This window comes from Neopsephotus bourkii, unplaced genomic scaffold, assembly GCF_033783945.1.
Source record: "Neopsephotus bourkii isolate Nb327-2 ecotype Australia unplaced genomic scaffold, CSIRO-AGI_Nbou_v1 NB_873, whole genome shotgun sequence".
Lineage (NCBI taxonomy): Eukaryota > Metazoa > Chordata > Aves > Psittaciformes > Psittacidae > Neopsephotus > Neopsephotus bourkii.
Genome location: NW_026901367.1, coordinates 882,481 through 902,609, shown reverse-complemented (window position 1 = coordinate 902,609; position 20,129 = coordinate 882,481). Strand labels below are relative to the sequence as shown.

The following is a 20,129-nucleotide window of genomic DNA, read 5'->3' as shown; positions in this document are numbered from 1 at the left end:
AGGCTGGGCTGCCATATTGGAGTGTCTATCACATAAACTAGCATTCCCAGACAGACACAACCAGAGAGCTGGCAGAGATGCTTTGGTTGTATTGGTTTTTCTAACAGGCACAGCCTGAATTTGTGAAAGTTGAAATCTGCTCTATTTCATCTTACTGCATCTGGTCAACTGTACCTGTTGGAAATCTGAAGTCAAGCAAAACCCAAAATGTACCACTTAGCCTGGGAAGGATGCACCTTCTAGCCTACTCTTTCCTTCCCAGCCCACAAAGGATGCTGAAGTCTCTAAAAACTTGATATTAGGGTAGTTTAAATTAGTTCCCTGATGCTGACTGTGGGCTTAATTACAACAGGTAACAGAGCATCAGGAATATACAGGAGAAAGGATGCAGGAGAAAATCAAATCAGTCAACCTGACAAAGTTTATGCTTTGTCCCAGATTTTCTAAACATGCCTATGGTCTTTAATCTTGTATCACAGTTTGTATAGTCTGTCAGGTGAAAAACATCATCTGCAGTCTTAAAAGCCATCACCCTGCAGGAAGCTAGTTCTGCGTCCCAGCTTACACGCTCCAAATAAGCACAGATCCTGCAGCAGAAACAGTAAAACCAAGAGACCAGCCATCCCAGGATTTGAAGCTGCCTCGAGCACAAACAGGAATCAGTAGTTCAACAGAATGTGCTCCAAAATAATGTGTTAAGTTTTCTTGAGGGTTTTTTGTTCATTTGTTTGTTTCCTACCACGAGTGATATAATTCAATTACAAAGGAGTGCCATAAGAGTTTATTTGAGACTTGTAGGATAAACTGTTCTTTAGCTAAAGAGGGAACAAACCTGAGGTTCAAATAAGAAGGTTTTCTTTCTAATATAATGTGATTTAGTAGAAATGATCTCTGTGTGCCTTCCAACGGTGCAGCTTTTGCCCCAGAGATCACTTCCACTGGCAATACAATAGCAGTCTGTAGCATTTACTTTTTTCCCAAGTGAAAGTACCATACTTGGTTATTTATTAAAAAAACAATTACCTAATGTGACAAGTGGTCAATGTAGGGAGCAAAGGCCATGGGGGAGTGTGAGAATGACAGAGGGAGAAACTAACCTATGGAATATTGGGGGGTGGACAGACTGTGATTAAATTCCAGCTGCTTTCAACAAGTTACTGCTTGTCAGTGGCGCTGCAGTAATTGCCCATGTGCGTGTATTAAGTCCACCCCTGCTGGAGGGTATAACATCAACGTAATGGTTAATCTCAACTTCATAGACTGGAATGATCTAAATTATGTGAGTGGCAGAACTGCCATGGCTGCAGGACTGCCTGCACTATGTCTGCAGAGAAATAGAGGTGTAGAGGCCAGATGGGGTGTTTGGGATTGTCTTGACTGGCAGCAGCAGAACTGTCCTGGTTTTGTCTGGGATAAAGTGAATTTTCGTCCTTGTAGCTGGACAAATGCTGTGTTCTGGATTTAGGGGGACAGTAATGTTGATAACACACTGATGATTTAGCTTTGGCTGAGCAGTGCTTACCCTGGGTCAAGGGCTTTTCATTTTCCCATGCTCTGTCAGTGAGGAGAGACACAGGAAGCCAGGAGAGAGCAGACCCAGGACACCTGATCCACACTAGCCAAAGGGGTATTCCAGAGCTTGGAATGTCAGGCTCAGTATAGAAAATGGCAGCGAGTTGGCTGGGAGCCCCTGATCACTGACTGGTCATCAGTCAGTGGGTGGTGGGTAATTGTATTGTGCATTACTTGATTGTCCTGGGTTTTATTGCTCCTTTTTTTCCCCCCATTATTATTACTGATTATAGTGTTCTACTTTACTTCCATTACTCACATCTTTCACAATTAATTCCCAAGAATATGCAAGCACATCTCCAAGATATGTTTTTCAGAACTGAGGGGTTTCCTCCCCCCGGTTATTTAGGTAGTGAAGCATCTCGAGGAACAAAAATTACCTATGCCAGGAAGGAAAGGTAAATCCTAGAATCACAGAATGGTTTGAGATGGAATGGACCTTAAAGCTCCTCCAGCTCCAACCCCTGCCACGAGCAGGGACACCTTCCACTGGAGCAGCTTGCTCCAAGCCCCTGTGTCCAACCTGGCCTTGAGCACTGCCAGGGATGGGGCAGCCACAGCTTCTCTGGGCACCCTGTGCCAGCGCCTCAGCACCCTCACAGGGAAGATTTCTTCCCTAGTATCTAATCTAAATCTCCCCTCTTTTAGTTTAAAGCCATGTGGCAGAATGTATAAACATGCTGTAATATACACAGTGGGAGCCCAAAGTTTTAACTTTACACTGATTTAGCTCCATAGATTTCCTTCGGAGTAACTTTGAGTGAAGTCTAGCTCTGTGGCTTTTTTAAAACTTATAATAAGTGATTTATTAAGATCACTTTCTGTGGTGGAGGGTGTAGTTTTTTATGCTTTATCTTTTGCTTTATGTTTAAATAGTTGTTGCCAGTACAAAGTTACTGACAGTGACATGCAAAAAGAGGAGGCTGCTGTCAGGCTAAAGCTCAATAGCCCTGTGACCATGGTCCCTGTCAGTGCTGGGGCCCTGTGTGCAGCACTGCTGGGGGAAGCTGCTTCCTCTCCCTTCCTCTGGCTTTCAAGTGTCACTGCTGTTCTGAAATTGCACAGTCTCAGCTGATGGGAAATGTGAACTGGGGTGTGTATATGCCTGCTTAAGTAAGGAGGGGAAGGGGTCCCATAAGCAATGTGAGGGTATATAAAAGGCATATTGCACTTTATGATGTCTAGATGCCCACCTGGAGAGGAGAGAGCTTATGAACAAAATAAAAAGACTGAAATTCAGCGCGACTCTGAAATAAGATAAGAGTATAGTAGTGGAAGGATTTAAATGGGGAGGGCAGCTGTTATAGCCCCCAGATGTACATATTTTATTCTGAGGCACCATTTGGTTTAATAAAATTTAGATCTAAGGCTGTCCTTAACCTATCAGTTTCTTAAGACTTAATTATAAAGGTTATACTTTCAAAGGACAAAAGCATTATTCATTTGTCTGTTCATGTCTTCCAGGTTTATCTTGCAGATTATGGACTTTCCTACAGATATTGTCCCAATGGGAACCACAAACAGTATCAGGAAAATCCTAGGAAGGGCCATAATGGGACAATAGAGTTTACCAGCGTAGATGCCCACAAGGGAGTAGGTAGGTTTCTTTTTTTTATTCCAGAGGAGTGATTACAGAATGAGTAATCAGGCTGTGTGAGCTGATGTATACAGTACAAGCAGTCCTGGGGATTGCTCAGGGTTGATCAGACCCTTGTGTGGTGACCTCTTCCTGTACCTGGGAATGCTTCTCCAGGGCTGCGGGGGGAAGGCGAGCAGCATGAGTACAATTGAAAGGCTGCAGAATGCATGGTATGGTATAGGGAGGTGGACAAAAATGCCCCAAGAAGAGCTTGCCAGTAAACCTAATTGGTTCATATTGGGAGTACTGGTTTGGGTTTGCTACATGCTGTAAAGTCAGAGACAATTGCTAATGTTGCACTGTCAAGGAAAAATGTTCCGAGCCTGCACTGTCCTTTAGGGAGAGCTGTGTCTGAGTGTCACCATCTGTGTTATGAGAGGATATTTCACAATGACATCCCTTCTGCGAGGAGAAAAACCTGGTCTGAAGCCATAAAGTGTTAACTTTTTGAAATCTTTTTCCAGTAGCCTTTCATATATCTTACTTATTTAAACTCACTTTGATGGTATTGGAAACACATTTGCAGGTAAATTACATACATAGTCCTTTTATTGGATATTGATTGGACTGCCTTGCATTCCAAGGCAGACTTAATTCAACAATTCCCTAATTAGTTAAAGTCATAACCTATGTCTTGTATTCATTTACCATTAATTAAACCTTAGCTGTTTATTACACTGCAGTCCAAATCCAATAGCAGACCCATAGAGCCATGGAAAAGGGAATGGGAGGTCAATATCGAAAATATATATGGTGCAAAGTCCCACTGATGGCTGCATTGTTCACAATCAATATGGTCAATGCAACACAACTTTCTTAGTTGCTATGTCAGCAAGACAAAAAGTCAATTCTAATGTTATGCTAGTGAAAAAAATGGTGATTATTGAAAAACTTTGACTCTTGCTATGAAACGGTGTTTTTGTTAACTTTTCTTCTCCCTGTTCCCCACCTCCTTACCCCGAAGATCTCCTGAAACAAAAGGAACGAGTTTGTGCTGCCAGCTTGGCCAGGATCATAATGTCACAAGTGATAACTGTAGAAATTTGTGCTTGTTAATAGCTGCTGAACTGTTACCTTAAACTAATACTTTCTAACGAGTTTTAGTTGGCACAAACAACTGTGTATTATTGCTTTTTCTATTAAAAGGACCATTGACCATGTAATGTAGAGGGTCTTGATAATTTGCCGGCGCTGTTAAAACCTGCAATCGTTTAACTCTGGTCATTAGGAAAAATGAAATAAGACTGTCAAGTATTTGTTGCTGAGACAGTTGCACCATTTCAACTGCTACAAAATATTTTGTGGTGGAGAGGGACAATTTACAGAGGCATGTAGTGATAAAACAGGGGAATGGCTTTAAACTGACAGAGGGGAGATTGAGATGAGACTTCAGGAAGAAGCTCTTCCCTGTGAGGGTGCTGAGGCACTAGCCCAGGTTGCCCAGAGACGCTGTGGCTGCCCCATCCCTGGCAGTGTTCAAGGCCAGGTTGGACAGGACTTGGAGCAAGCTGCTCTAGTGGAAGGTGTCCCTGCCCATGGCAGGGCTTGGAAATGGATGGGCCCTTCCAACGCAAACCATTCCATGAAGAGGACATCTGTTTTGGACTCTGTGCCCTCCCAAGCACACATTTCCTGGATTTCCTGGAGGTGTGACTCTGCCTGGTTTCTGTGGTAGTGTGGGCGACATGGCTGTGTTATGTATTTGATGTGGATGCTGTTTGACCAATAGGTGGAAGCTGGAATATTTGGGATTTGGCAGCTGGATACTTATAGCTGCTAGAGGACAGGTATCTGTTGATGGGTATGTGATTACAGGACAGATAGTTCCTTTAATTTCAAAGAGCAGGGAGATGGGTGACAAAAGGTGTGTACATGCAAGTGTGAGTGAAGTTGTTGTCTTTTGTAATCTATGGGTTAGAATACACCCTCAAGTAGCTAAAACCATGATGGAATTGGTGAAAAGTGTAAGATTCCAGAAAATAAAATATTCAGAAAATGGCTTGAAAGGAGCTAATCCCTATCTTACACAGGAAATTTTTTTGCTTGTTAATAGCTTCAAACAGAAAATCTGCAGATTTGTGTGATGCTCCTGCTGGAAGAGCCTGCAGAACATTATGTGGTATCTGGCATATCACAGAGAATCCAAACTATTCACATTGAATACCTCAGCTTTGCCCTTGTAACAGCCTGAATTCATTAAGGTCAAATTACCTGTTCCCCATTTACAGCAGGTCTCTCAGCATCCCAGGGCAGATTGCACAGGTCCAGATGGCAGAACACAGGGACTGGTTTCCCTCATCTCATCTCTTGTCGGGAGGTTTAGAGTTGCAGAGATGTTTCAGGATTCTAAACCACATCCAGCAGCTGGGGCAAGGGGTTCATGGCTCAGCAACCTCCTATACTCCTGATTTGGGATTGAGTCTCAGCACAGTTTCAGCCTACCAAGTGAGGTGGGGTGCTCTTCTCAAAGGCGTTTAAAGCCTGACAAATTAAAGTGCATAGACAGCCTTCATCCTGGTGTTACCCAGTTTTTCAGAGTGGAGGATTCTTTTATTTCAATGTAGTTCTAATTTTTAAATGTGATTTTATATAAATGAGATCCTTTCGAGAGGGCATTTCCTGAATGTACGTAGTAGCATAAATATCTCAAGCCTCAAAACCCCTGAAGAGTGCCAGTTGCTGTATTGAGCTAGACAAATGAGAACATTTTGACTTGCTCATGAAGTAGCTACCTGAATGCAGCAATTTGAGGTACACGCTGAAACCTAACAGAAAATTATGAATTTGTTGCTTTCAAAAGTGCCTCTTGGCAATGCTTGAAGCTGATAACCTCCTTGCGTAAAGCCAATCAAATGCAACCACTTCCCACTAATTTAAATCAGCACTGGTGTTTCCCTAGCTGAATTGAGAGTTTAACTCAGCTGCATGTCTGTTTATTCCCCAAGCTCTCCAGGGAGTTCATCAGGTGTAGAGGATACGCAGTCCTGTGAGATCCAGACAGTTTCCTGCCAGCACCCACTGCATGGTAGTGCTTTTGGGTGGCAGAAGTAGTCCATATTTTTCTAGCAATCTCTGGTTAAGGACTGCATTGAATGTGCCATTCCTGTAGTGACTGATGGTAAATTGCTGCCTCCAAACAAGTCACTTTAGTGTGTGCTGGTGTGCACTGATGGTGTTGGCATCCTTGACTTTGTGCTGCAACTGAAGAGGAATTCCCCTGAGCTGGGAAAGGCTGGGAGCAGCTGCCCTGCCTCACGTCTCAGCAATTCATGCTGGTTTTGGCTTCAGTTTTACAGGGCTCTGCACAGTGAGTGTGAGCTCCACAGGCTGGCTCCTTTGTACCACTGTCTGGGGGCTTCCAGACTTGTGGAAGTACAAGTATTCATTGCAACCTCAGTTGCATCCCTATGTCTACAGCTCACTTTGAACCAAGTCAGGCCCAAGCTGGGCTCTGCCACAGGATTTGCCCCACACCACCAGCATTCCTGTATTTGGTGGCTAGATATCATTGGAAACAACATGTGAGGATTTCAAATTTAAAACCTTTTTATTTTGCTGCAGATTCTGCATGGCCCAACTGTACTGTGGGTTTTAGTGCAGTATTTGAGTGTATTCATCATATTCATTTTAAATGTCCATACTGTATAAACAATCTTACATTTTTGTTTGTTGATTGATACTTAAAGAGAATTAAATGTACACTGGGTATAGATATAAAAAATTGTTACATAGCTAGTGTTAAAAAGTAATATTTGGATCAATGCCTCCTATGGATTTTTGTAGATTTTCTACTCAGTGAGGCATGCAGTCAATACCTAATTTCTCTGGAGATATACTGTGCTTAACATATTGAGGTTTTTTAAATACTCCAGTCCTGTGCATTGAGTGTGTAAGACCAGTTTTAATTTGCTATCATTGATGAACATAAGAGTATGAACTGTCTACGTTGAATTCCCTCCAGCATATATTTGTGTTTGCCATCGATTGCAAGATGACTCTCTTCTTCCTTTTCACAACGTCTCACAGTAACTCTTAGCACTTGTGCTACCTCTCACATTGGGTAGATGTTTCTGCCCAAATCCTTGCAGAACTTATGCCTATATAAGTTACTATATCTTATATAGTAAAAGCTGCTTAAGACACCAGTGGTGACTTGATAAGCTTAAGGGTAATTAGAATGTCTGCTCATGTTTGCCTCTATTAGAACCACTGGTTGTCACTTCTTCAGAACTGGTGAATACATTTTGTGGGAGCTGATTTCATTGAACAAAAGTGTATTTTTGTCTCCCTTGTTGGGGAAGGCAGTGGCAGCTATATCTGATGCCATAGTTCAGCCAGTTCTTCATGCTTCTCACACTGGGTTATTGTAGCACACACTCCTTGAGGTTCATCCAAATGCTTGTACACTGTGTTTGAACAGGGCGATGCAGGCATCAGGCTGATGGCGGGGAAAACTCTGCAGTGCTTGTTCTTGTTTTCCCCACTGGTCTGACAGAACTATTGCTGTTTGATATGAAAAACATAGCTTGATGCTTGTCCATTTTTCCTTTTCTTTTACGTGCAGGGGTTGACTAGAATATATTCAGAGTTCATTTTGTGAGGAAGGATGTGCAAGAATATAAACACCTATGCCTGGAAACATATTCTTTCTAAGCCTGCATGGCTTCCAGAGAACAGAGCTCTAAATGGCTCTGGATCAAGAGGTTTATTTGGCATCTGTCCATGTATAGTTTCGATTCAGAGGGAGCCTGCTGGATTTTTCTGCCGGTCAAATGAATTATTGATTTGCTGCAGTTTGGTGTGTGCTTCCCAAAGACTGTGTGCAGGACAAACTGTAAATCCTAAAAATAAACGGGAAATATCATTGGTCTTGCAAAAAAAAAATGGGTAGAACTTTGCAGTGTGAACTAAATACACAGACATTTCAGTTTCTGAGTGTGGCATCAGAAATGTGTGCCTAGGAAAAGAGGAAGCAGGAGGTCATTGTAAGGGAAAGAAGAGCCAGGCTTTAGCAGGGAGATGATTGAATAGGCTCCTATACCCACCTGTGTAAGCTTATTCTGTCCTGCCAAGGATGTGCAGAAGCAGCAAAAATAAGGTGCTGACCATCACAGCTTCTAGCACAACTGAGGAGCGTGGCTGGGAATTGACTGTTTGAATTTGACTCTCACTCTCTCCACCAGGAATTCAGAAACCTTGGGAGTCTCACAGCTGCTTGCCAGCCCCAACCTGTCAGCCCCTTATCTTTGTGATTGCTTTTCTGCCACACAGATGTGAAAGAAGAGTAAAACTTCCTGTCCCCACTCTCCTGCCACATGTTCTCCTTACCGCAAGCTTGGAACCTTTTGCTTCCAATCAGGTACCTTCATCTCTTGCCACCACCATTTTATCTCCCATCTAGATCTCATAGTAAAGTTCCCTTGCATCTTCCAGCCTTCCCTCTACATAAACTTCTCACCAAATCAGGATCTCAGCCCTCTTCCTTTCAGCATCCCATTCCACTAATCCTGATGGTTGTTCATTCTCTGTCTGTGTTGAGAGGAGAATTCTGCTGCTGGCTGCACTCTTCTGTCATGGCTGCAGCAGAGCAAATGTAAGATCAAGGAGGTTCTGCAGCTAGATCTGCTGGTCAGTGGATGTGTGTAACTGCTTGGTTGGAGGTTGCTGGGCCCGTGTTTGCACATTAGGCTGTTGTGATTGTCCAGGAAAGCTCTGCTATTTTGGGGAGGTTTGCTGGTCACAGTTTGGGAACTTGTGGCTTGCAAGACCTGCTGAGGTCTCCACGTGCACATGAGCTTGCTCAAGGCAGGACAGCTGCAGTAGTGATGCAGCTTTTGTGGCTCTTGAAATGAGTTATCCAGCTCCTGTGCTGACAGTGTCTCCTGTGTCTGACAGGCCAGTGCTGATGTGCAGGCTGGTTTCCAGCTTTGATGCTGCCTGAGACGAGTGACCCCTCAGGACTGTGAGGCTGATATTGTTACCAGGGCACTTCTGTGACCACCAAGGCATGGTCAGTGCTAGGGAGCCATGGTTGTATCCTCCATGTGAAGCCCTGCAGGAACTCCTGCCCACCAGCTGTGTGACCAGTTGAGTGTACATCTATGGGACCCAAGTTTAGGAGGGAGACCACAGCTGGTACAGGAAAAGCGACTCATTGCCACATCCCAGACTGGGTTCTCTGGGAGAAATGTTGTCCACTTGTGGTGACAGCATGTTTCCACTGGGTTTTGCTTTCAGCATTCCGTGGTGTTGGTTATTGTCAGTGAATACTCCAGCAGCGTGCCAAGCTAATGGTGCAGAACTGTACATGAGGGGAGGAGAGGTTGTTCCCATCCCCTGCTGGCAGCTGCCCTGCCTGAGAAGGGAGAACTGCACAGAATGGCATCCAAGCACTAAAATTCATCGTAAATTTAACTATATTTACCTAACCTTTTCCTGTTTCCAGTCACTCTATTCAATTAGCCACTATCCTGCTGCAGTGAACTCCTCAGACTGACCAGTTCCTTGGGGAAACACTACTTCATTAGCTTTTTTTGGTCTTTTCCTTTTTCCTGCCCCTAATACAGACACTGTTTTTGATAGTCTTGTATTTGTCTGTTTTTATAACAACCTCAACCTTGAGTAAAGAAATTATATCACTTTCAGTTCATTTGTTAAAACATTGTGGTGATGCATTTTTAACATAATGGTATTTCTCCATGGTCATGTTAACACTCCTTTCCTTTATGGGCTTTTGGATTAATGGCTATGGGTATGAGTTATATTTGTTTGTGAATTAACATGAATTTGTATGCTGTAATGCCAGGAGAATCGGAGGCTCCACTGCATGTAGATGCAATATGAGCAACTGAAATGATCCTTTTTATGAAAAGCTTCCAATCTAAAGCAACACTAATGGTGAAATTATAATGTAACAGTGCTAATTAAAAATAATAGAAGAACATTTCATCTGTCACTTACAAAAGGCTTGAGAAAGTTAGTTTAATAAGGGCTGGGAAGGAAAACTCCCATTTTCACATGGGTTTCAGATGAGTTTTTGGGAGCAGGGTACTTTTGAGAGCACATTGTGGTTGGGGTGATATCATTCTTCATCTCTAGTAATCTGAATCCAAATTAAGGCTCGGGGAGCTGCCAAATCCACTATATGGAGATACATATTTTCTTCTCAGGATGAATTGCTTCAGTTATGTGGTTCTGAGTTACCACTGATCCCCATTCCTGCACGTTGAGTGTATGGTTGTGATATATATAAAACTAGTTATGGCCCAAGTCTGATTTCATTGACGTGGTTGTTAATTCATTAACTTCAGTGGAGCTGTTCCTGATTTATCTTGGCAGGAGTGAGGGCAGAATCAGGCCTTAAATCTTCAAATTAAAAAATTAAACTATAAAAATATTGTGGAATAAAATATCACCAATGTGGTCCCATTAAATAGGATTAAATATGAGACTAAAATAATAATAAAGAAATTCCTGGTGAATAGAAAAGCAGAAATCAAAAATCTATTAAAAAAGAAAGAAAAAAACCCAACAAGGTTATAACCCTCAGCAAAGTAAGATAATTTGATTTAAATAAGTTCTATTTTGAGTGTTTATTCTTCTAGTGGTGACAAGTTATAAAGCAGAATCGTTTCATTTTTGTATGGCTATCACATGTAAAATGAAAACAGACTGACTTCCCTCACTTAATGTTTATCAGAAGTTCTGTACCCTCCAATTGTATTAGCAGATCTCTTTCTGCAAGTGAACTTACAGTTGAAACCTATGTATTAGTGCTTTATTTGGGGTGAAAATTGAATGTTTCTGTTGTTCTTGGATAATATTAATTCCTTAGATATTAGTTGAATACTTCTATAATAAGGATCTAAATGATTTCAAAAGTCAAGGAAGTAGCATCTCTAGCAGCAAGCTGACAAGGAAGCAGAGAGAAAGACTACGCTTGTACAGTCAAATAATCAAACACTGACATTTTCATGTGGTTCTATCTATGAAAACCACATGTGAATGTCTGTGTGTAGTAACACGTGCAGTGACCTGGGAGATAAAGTGACACAGGATTTCTCCATCTCTCTGTAAAACATTTCCCCTTTTGCTTTTTAGTGATGTATGGCTTAGTTACATGTACCTTTTATTTCTTTTCCCCCAGCTGACTACTGTGGCTTTAGGAAGGTATTAGTAAAGTCTTAGTTGTGCACATCTCCCTGTTTGCAGTGGATTTGGCCTGGTGTTAGTCAGGAAATGGCTGGAAGGACTGCATGGGAGTGAGGAGGTAAATTAGTCCCATCCAAACTATTGACTGTGAAGGAAACTTTACTCTGTGGGGACTGTTTTGTCAGAAAATGAGGTATCTTGGGTGACCTTCTGAAAAATGATGGATTTAGCATCAGTTACAGATTCCTATCAGTTAGTGCCTCGGTGGGTAAAAGGTGGTCCACTGTCTTGGACTTCAAAAGGCCACTTCTGTAGCCTGTCCTTTACAAACAGGTACCAGAAAAGCCTTGTATGAAAAGTAGTGGATCTGCAATCAAAAACGCTGGCTGATAGGGTTATAATCTGGAATTGCCATGATGGAAAAGGGAGTTGTGAACACATGTGTATGAATGGAATTGTTCCACAGTTAGCAGGAGATTTATGGCTGAAGAAATCACTCCAGAACAGCAAGTGGTAGAGATTGTGTTTTTATTTTAATACGAGAGCCAAGTCTTGCATTAGGATGTTGCTGAATCTAGTGCAGAAAACAGATGACACCCAAGGGACAGTGCAGCATTCTGCTAGATTGAAGGGCCTTTAATAATCCCATCGTCTAATAGCAGTTAAGATAGAGAATGTAGAAGAACTAATCTGCTTTTACAATAATGTGTGTATGGTAACAAGCAGCAGTTATGTGTTGGCCCCGTAGCTTTTAGCAGATGACTTCTTAGATTAAAAGATAAGTTTGCTGAGTGACTTTCTGGAATGTATTTAATGAAGGCCCATAAAATATGATATCTGTTTACAGCTGGATTAACAGCACTGTGCTCAACTACTAGTCTTTGCACTAGACAAAAAGTACCGAACGAATCTGAAATCTTCTTTCCTTCCTGGAAAGTGCAAATCCAGTTTGGAAAAGCATAAATTGAACTTCTGCCTCTGTCTGGTTTTAATCACGATGAACGGCCTCTGGTTTGGCAGATTCCATGTGGTCTTGACTTGCACACTACAGGCTGCAAGTCAGATGTGTACAAAGAAACAGAGCAGCAATCCTGCTTGCTCAGGTCTTTCAAGTTGGCTTCCTGTGAACAGCAGCAAGGAATAGCACTTCTTTTGGTATCACGCTTTTTTCTCCTCTTTCTCTTGGAAAAGTTAATCTATAGATTAACTCAGTGACCTGGTTTCCTGCACAGATGATGTTTGTGGATGGGGTTAATTTTGGATCGAATGATATCTACTGTACATCTCTTCTGCAGTTAGTGTTATCTGTTTGGGGTGTGCAAAATGAGAGTAAGTTGTTCCTGAAATCGGTTCCTTTTTGGAAGTGTAGTAGCAAGTTTACACAGGACTTGCTAAACAGCAAGTGTCCTTTAGCTTGTGCTCTGACTCTCTAAACAGTTCGTGGTGCTTGTAAGCAGACTACTCTGGTGTGTAAATGTACACTAGATGGCAGTTTTGTCATATCTTCCAAGTTCAAATCGCTCTGTAGGAGAACAGGAAAGGCCATCAGTGTTTAGTCTGCGCTCACAGGGTCCCTGCATGACCAATGTGGACCCCATGGACTTCCTGGAACATGTGTTAGCAATTTAGCAGCAGACATTTATTTCTTTGTTTTACTGCTTGGCTCTTTGAGAAAGTGTTGGTACTCAGTTATGGGCTGTCTGGATCATGTCAGAGGCCATGGGGATCAAGTCCATGTGACAGGCCAGACCGAGGAAGGATGAAGTTGGAGGAGGTGAGGAAACTGACCCTTACTTCAACAGCAACAAGTCACTGCCTGTCTGTGGCCTGTGGCCAAATGCCGGGGAGGTTTAGGTCTAATACAGCTGAATAAACAAAACACTTTGCCCATTTGGCTTTTCATATTTCATCAACACAAGTTCAATCAAAGTCTTTTCTATTTCCTAAGAAGAGGTTCTTATTCTTCATCTTTTTGGGTTTCTTTTCTGTTGTTTTTTGGTTTGTTTTTTTTTTTTTTCCTTTCCTTTCCTCCCCCTGCCCTTTCCCACATTTTAGCCCCATCCAGACGAGGTGACCTTGAAATCCTTGGCTACTGCATGCTGCAATGGTTGTGTGGGAAGCTGCCCTGGGAACAGAACCTGAAGGACCCTGTGGCTGTCCAAGCTGCCAAAACAAGGTAAAACTAAACAGCACACACATGTACACATATGTTCATATACACACACATCACCCTAGAACCCTGCAGCATCCTCATCACTTAACAGCACAGGTCAGAAAAAGACACCTTTACATGCTGAACAACATACGAAAGCTAAAACAAAATCTTAGTTCAGAGAGATGTTAGAAGCAGTTAAAAAAGTGACCTCTGTGTGTGTTATATCCTCTTCCACATGTTCCTGTGTGCACTGCTATGGAGAGATGATAAATTCAAATGCACAGCACACACTCATTTTGTCTGCTGTGTATTTTATAATGCTCTTTTTTTAAAGCAAACAGTTGTGAATCAGTGCAGGCCTTACTGCACATCCACAGGGTGGTTGTGTGTTCCCATTGAACTTCATGGGTGCTTTGTAGAGACTATAGCACATGCATTGCTTGGAAGTTTTTCCACATGTGCATCCAATTTATTTAACTTTCTGTATGATACTGCTTTTCAGCTGGCTTTATGTAGGTTTTTCATGTTACATAAGCCTACTGCCATTACAAACAATTAAATACCAAAATACTAGAGAACTTGATTAAAATCTTTCCCTTGTCCCAGCATGACTTATTTAGAGCTTACTAAAGCAATGGAGTGTAGTAGTTTTTCTTTCCTCTGCTTTCACAGTTGGGACTCGAGAGAGTTAATTGCATGCGGTACAGTGCAGCCTGTAGAAGGCAACAGAAGAGTAGTTACCTGTAAATGTAACATCACAACTGGAGAAGGCAGCAAACTTTTAAGTAGGGCAAGTCACAACAGAGGTACACAATAGGGATAGCTGATCCACAGAAATCAATCTGCAAATTCAGTGTGGCACTGGCTCTCAGCAGAGAGAAAGGTTAGCCTGCAGACAGTGGATAACACAGATTGCATCTGTAAATGTTAACATCGCATGTTATGTTTAATATTTCTCCTTTAGAAGTTCTGATCATTACACAACCCCCTGCAAGGTAACACTTACACAATTCAATGTTAAATCAATTTAATCAATCAAGCTGCTTCACTAATTCTTCCCTTGTGGTTAACCCTTAAGCTCCTTTTGTTTTCAGGATGCCGGGCAAACAAATAATTCCAGGAGATGTACAGAAAATGATAGAGATTCTGTTTATCAGAAATACCCTGTTAATCTAATGAATTATGGGCTTGGTATCAGGTCATTTGCCTAGGCCATCCCCTTTTATTTATCATAATTTTTAGTGCCAATGCTGTTTTTAAAGGTCAGAAGAAGATACCTGGATATGTATGTGTGTGTATCCAGTTGCTCCTAAGTTAGTAAGTACATAAAGCAGCACAGCTGAGTTGCTCCTGAGCATGCCAGACCTTTGCTGTGGAGTCTGTGTGATGGTGAGGAGGACGAGCTGGGCCTGGAAGATGGGATGCAGTGAAAGGCAGGAGCCCAGCAGAGCTTCCAACTGCTATTCACCAGTTCTCTCATCTCCTCATCCCTTCACTGCAAGTTCTTAGTCTCCTTCATGTACTGCTGGGGCAATGAGGCAATGCTGCCAAAGCTTGGGGCATTGCTCATGGGGTATTTAAGGTCTGCTGGTATATTTGAATGTAGAAATGTTTGTGCTATGCAGTAATTAGAGGAGAGGCTCTGTTTGAATGGAAATTCAGGCTAGGTTACAGGAAAACGTTTAAATGCTTCATTTCCCCAAAATAGAACTCGCTGTTGCTGATACTGAACAACAGATCACTGAAGGGAAGGTTATTACCCAGTGTACCCCTACTTCATGCATTAGAGAATGCACCCTGTTACTTATTAGTGGAGCTTTATGGCTCCTTTAAACAAACAAAGGGATCCTTTAATAGGATTAGCAGCCAGACTGAGGTGACAGTTTCACTTCCTCAGGGCAAGGGGGCTTGTTCAGGTGCCCAGAGGCCCAGGAGATGCTCCTGGTTCATGCCTACACAGAGATGAGAGCTGCTGTTACTTCATTTGCTTTTAGGGTGTGATTGATTCTTAGCACCATCCTTCTTGGCTATTGCTGTTCCTGGCTAGATAGAAAGTACACCAGTGGCATTGCCCTTTGGTTTATGAAGTACATGGAGCTTGAGGTCAGTTAACATCCCTCTTCCCTTCCAGCCCTGTCAGGCCTGCATGTAATTTTGACAGCCATCACCCATGAGCTGCGTGGCAGAAAGGACCTGATGCCAAATGACTTGTAGGCAGAGCAGTAGTGCCTCTTAAGTTCCAAAATACAGACATGAATCACTGAGCTGAAATCAGAACAAGCCATTTCAGCTCCAAGGATGCTGCTTTATCTGTCTAGAACGCTTAAAACAGCTGCAGAGAAAAACTTCTTGTTAAAGTGCAGACTGTAAGCCCATCTTAGTGAAATCAGCAGTCTCCAAAGAGTTAAAACTGTAGCTAGTAAAAGGAGATTTTTGTTTTAAAAGCAGCACTGTGAATCATTAGCTATCCCGGAGGTCCACTCCGTTTGGAATTGAGACTTGCTGTCTTCCTAAATCCCAAATGAAGAATCACCTGCTCCAAAACAACATTAAATTGTTGCACTCTCCTGTTGTTTCAGGCTTATGGATGAGCTCCCAGATTCAGTGATGGAATGGGATTCTTCTGGAAGCAGCTGTTGTAAGTGTACTCGCACTATGTACCACATAGCTCTTTAGCCTGTTACAGAAAGTACTTCAGTGTCTTACTCTGTTTGGGGGATGAAGATTTAAGTAGAGTAAAAGAAACACAAAATTAACAAAGTCTTCACTTATATCAATTGCAAAGGTTTTCACCTTAAAGCCTGAGTTGGTGCAGTATGACCAGGCTTAGGGCAAACTGTTGTGCGCCACCAGAAGTCATCCTTGAACCAACCTCTTCCCATCAAGGCTGTGTGCACCACTCTTACCCATACCTAGCCAAGAGAAGGATTCAGCCTGCACTATCTGTATTCAGCTTACTGCTAGGAGATGCTTGGAATGCTTCACAGGAAGTCTTTTTCTGCTGCTTTCCTGCATTATCCCATAAACGAGCACTAAGGAGATGAAATAGGCATTGAGGGCTGTGTTTTCAACCCTAGTGTGAGGTCGTATAAAAAGCTTCATCAGTCTTATCTGTGGTGTGTGCCATAGAGTGACATAAGGGACCTCAGCCATGTGTAATTCAAGGTGTGAGGGAGCAGTGCCTATCTCAGAAACAGAAGTAGCTGTTGGTATGGAAATAGTAAGCAACTGTCTACAAAAGGTTTATTGCTCAGTATTCAGAGTTTGAAAAAGCAAGTGAATGGATGGTTTGTCTTGTTCTTCCTTCACTGAAATACAAAAGTATGTCAGGGAAAAACCCAAGCTTCCTTTAAAGGTCAGTGTCTCTTTGTGATTTATTCACTTATTTTCTCAGCATTATTCTCATCAAGAATTATTGGAACACATCATCTATTACATAAACTATATCCCTGATGTGCATATGTATTTAATAAGTCTACTTCTGGGATTTACCAGATGCTAATTGCTGGTGTTGCTCTCCAGTCTTAGGATACATGTGGGTCTTCAACTGAAAGAAAAGTTTGATTCCTCCCTGTATGTTTCTCCTACCAGCATTATTTCTGCCCATTCATAGAATCATAGAATCCCAGACTGGCTTGGCCTGGAAAGGACCTTAAGATCATCCAGTTCCAGCCCGCTGCTATGGGCAGGGACACCTCACACTAAACCATGGCACCCAAGGCTCTGTCCAACCTGGCCTTGAACACTGGCAGGGAGGGAGCGTTCACCACTCCTTTGGGCAACCTCTGCCAGCACCTCACCACCCTCACAGTAAAGAACTTCTCCTTTATATCTACCCTGAATGGCCTCCATTTCTAGAACCATTTGGTAATGACAGCAAAATAATGCTGCTGCTTTAGGAGGCAATCTCAAAACCAAGTATTAGAAGTAAAAAGCAACACCTGTTTTTTTTCCAAAGCATTTGAAGTACAGTATCTATGCAGATTAAAAGTGCTGTTGACAGTAGTTAATATTTAAAGGGGTATTACAACCTATCAAATATAAAATGCTTCTATTTTACACACAACTATCAATATTGATAAAGTATTTTGATTAATTTTTATCCTTGGATAACTTTTGGTGCTACATGAATTAACACATGACAAGACACAGGCCTTAAGGGTTTCCTTGTTTATCCATAAGGGTTACCTTGTTTATCCAAGTCTATCTTTTCCTTTCTCATCCAAACAAGATCAGATATTGTCAGGTCTGTGTTCTGAGTGGTGTCACCTCATTTCCAGCGTAAGATTTGCATCCATTTTGGCATGAAATTCTTTCTTAAGTTCCAAGTCCACACCAAGTGAACTGTACGTTAAAATATGCTCCACAGGTGAACTCTCCAAGTTCTTGGTATGTGTTTATGGCTTAGCATATGATGAGAAGCCAAAGTATCAAGTGCTCAAGAAAATCCTGCTGGATGGACTGGAGTCAAGTGGAATTCACTACGATGACCCTCTGGAATTTTCCGCTGCAGCATGCACACGGAATCACACTGCTCCTAAAGTGTCCAAAGTAAGGCAGGCAGTTCTGGGGTTATTTCTGACATCTCCTGTTTGATCGTTGCCTTTTCTTTTGTAGGAGAGGAAATAGTTTAAGACCTCAAAATGAGACTGACACAGCAGTTCTTTTGCCTTAAATACACCATGTTTGTTAATTCCTGTTTCCCCTGGCTCTGCTAAAATGTGGGATGTCAACCCTTAAGGAGGAAGAACTGTCATGAGTCCTTTTGACCTACAGCCTGTCGCTTCAAAGCGGTAGGTCTGTGGAGAATGATTTACTTTCAGGATAATGGGGAAGTCAAGGACTTTGTTCGCTATCATCTCGAAGACGAGCCCGAATGCCAGGTTCTTCCTTCGCTTCAGATTAAAAGCAAAGTTACCTTTATTAGTGAAAGCATTTAATTCATTTTCTCCCTTTCAAACCGTTCTTTGTCATTTGCCTTCACCCTCCTGCAGCCACTGATGGGGAGGAGGCATTATCCTAGGGTTTTACTGTGCTATTGGTATGCAGCGCTATGTGATGCACTGACACTGAATTGGAAAGCGGCAGCTATCGTGTTCTATTTTCCTCTCGTGCTTTTAAGTCTGAAACTATGTGGTTAATAAAGCTGTGCTTTAATAAAGGGAGATGGAGGTAATTAACAATCTTACTGGACTTGCTGTGAAATGTCAGTCCTGTCATACCTCTGCCTGGAAACCCCCTGTATGGAAGAGCCCTGCTCCTGTCTCAGCTATGTGGGCAATAAGGCAGGGTCAGGGTCCTGTTCATTCCTAATATTCCTGGTGAACTTTGGACCATCACAAGTGTACGTGAGCCAAGAATGCAGGATGCAAACTAATGTGACTGATCGGCTGCAAGATGAATGGTGATTCAAGTATCAGTGCACAGATGGTTCTGATTTGCTGAGTTTTGTAGCTGCTGCAACTGAAGACATAAAATATCCTTCTAGTCATAAATTAGCTCTTTGGAAGCAAAACCTTGGCACCAGAGCTTTACAACCTTCAATTAGTAGGGAAAGAAGTATTTGAATGACTGTGGTATTGACATCTGTAGGCCTGCATAGTAATCATTCCTAATAGAAGAGAATATCTGTTTGAGGGGGTTTTGCATGGCTAATTAACCACCAGTGAGAATATGTAATTTTTTCATGATCTCCTGATTGTCACCTTTCTCTCATGATACAATTACATTTTATTGTAGCAAGTGCCTCACAAACCAATTGTCAGCACTATTTACGTATGATGGGAGGCAGAACAAAAGTTCATGTTTAATAAAAAGCCACTGGGTTTTGATCTTGGTAATTACACAGACTTATTTTAGCAATTTTATTGACTTTTCTGGGTTTATCACTTGTAGGTTTACTTTTAACAAGCCCAAACGCTGTCTCAGGGACATTATGTCTCTTGTTATGCTGGTGACCACTTTGTCCTCACTGACTTGAGAAGCGTTAAATAAAGTTTGCACTGTTTTCTGAACAGAACTGAGGGATCAGCCAGCAGCGACCCCATCCCCAGCTGATCCTCCCGGATCTCTGCATCACAGGAGGCTTTGATTTCTTAGATACTAAATAGTCAATCTATTTTCCTCTTATTGCCTGCCCTAAGACGTGACTGTGCTGGCAGAAAAGATGATCCTGACCTTCCAGCCTGTAGAAGCTGCTGTAGCTCTTGCTATTTGCAAGTGCACAACCCCACTGCAAAACCCGTGCATGAGGAGTGTCAGCGATCAGCGCTCTTGTGCTGTAGGACTGAGCGGAATTGGTTTTGATGGCCAAGAACAAGATCAGAGACAGAGTGTGTCTGCATATTACTAAATCCTGGCACCTGTCATCACTGCTTCAGAGGAATGTTTAATGCTGAGTGTCTTGCTCCTCGGCACAGTAGCGCTGCTCCAGCCATCACCTATTTTTCACTTGAGTGTGTCTCTTCAGCCAGTTCTGCCGCTTATATGTACACGTTTCCTGTAACATCCACTGCAAAACAGCTGCAGAGAGATCTCTAGGGTTATTCCAAGGACTTCAGGAGTACTTAAATACAAGTAGGGAGAGCAGAGAACTGAACTTTGTCTAAATTT

General features: G+C 42.3%; 1 protein-coding gene across 5 annotated transcripts in view; it reads left to right on the top strand.

Annotated features, from left to right (window-relative positions):
* The window catches only part of VRK2 (VRK serine/threonine kinase 2), a 69,876-nt gene that overhangs the window by 19,771 nt on the left and 29,976 nt on the right, over positions 1-20,129 (top strand). For all 5 annotated transcript variants that reach the window (XM_061356808.1, XM_061356804.1, XM_061356805.1 and 2 more), the window contains 4 exons: positions 3,037-3,169; positions 13,418-13,538; positions 16,097-16,155; positions 17,887-18,068. In XM_061356808.1, coding sequence (XP_061212792.1) covers positions 3,037-3,169; positions 13,418-13,538; positions 16,097-16,155; positions 17,887-18,068 — 495 coding nt within the window. The remainder of the gene's footprint in view (positions 1-3,036; positions 3,170-13,417; positions 13,539-16,096; positions 16,156-17,886; positions 18,069-20,129) is intronic.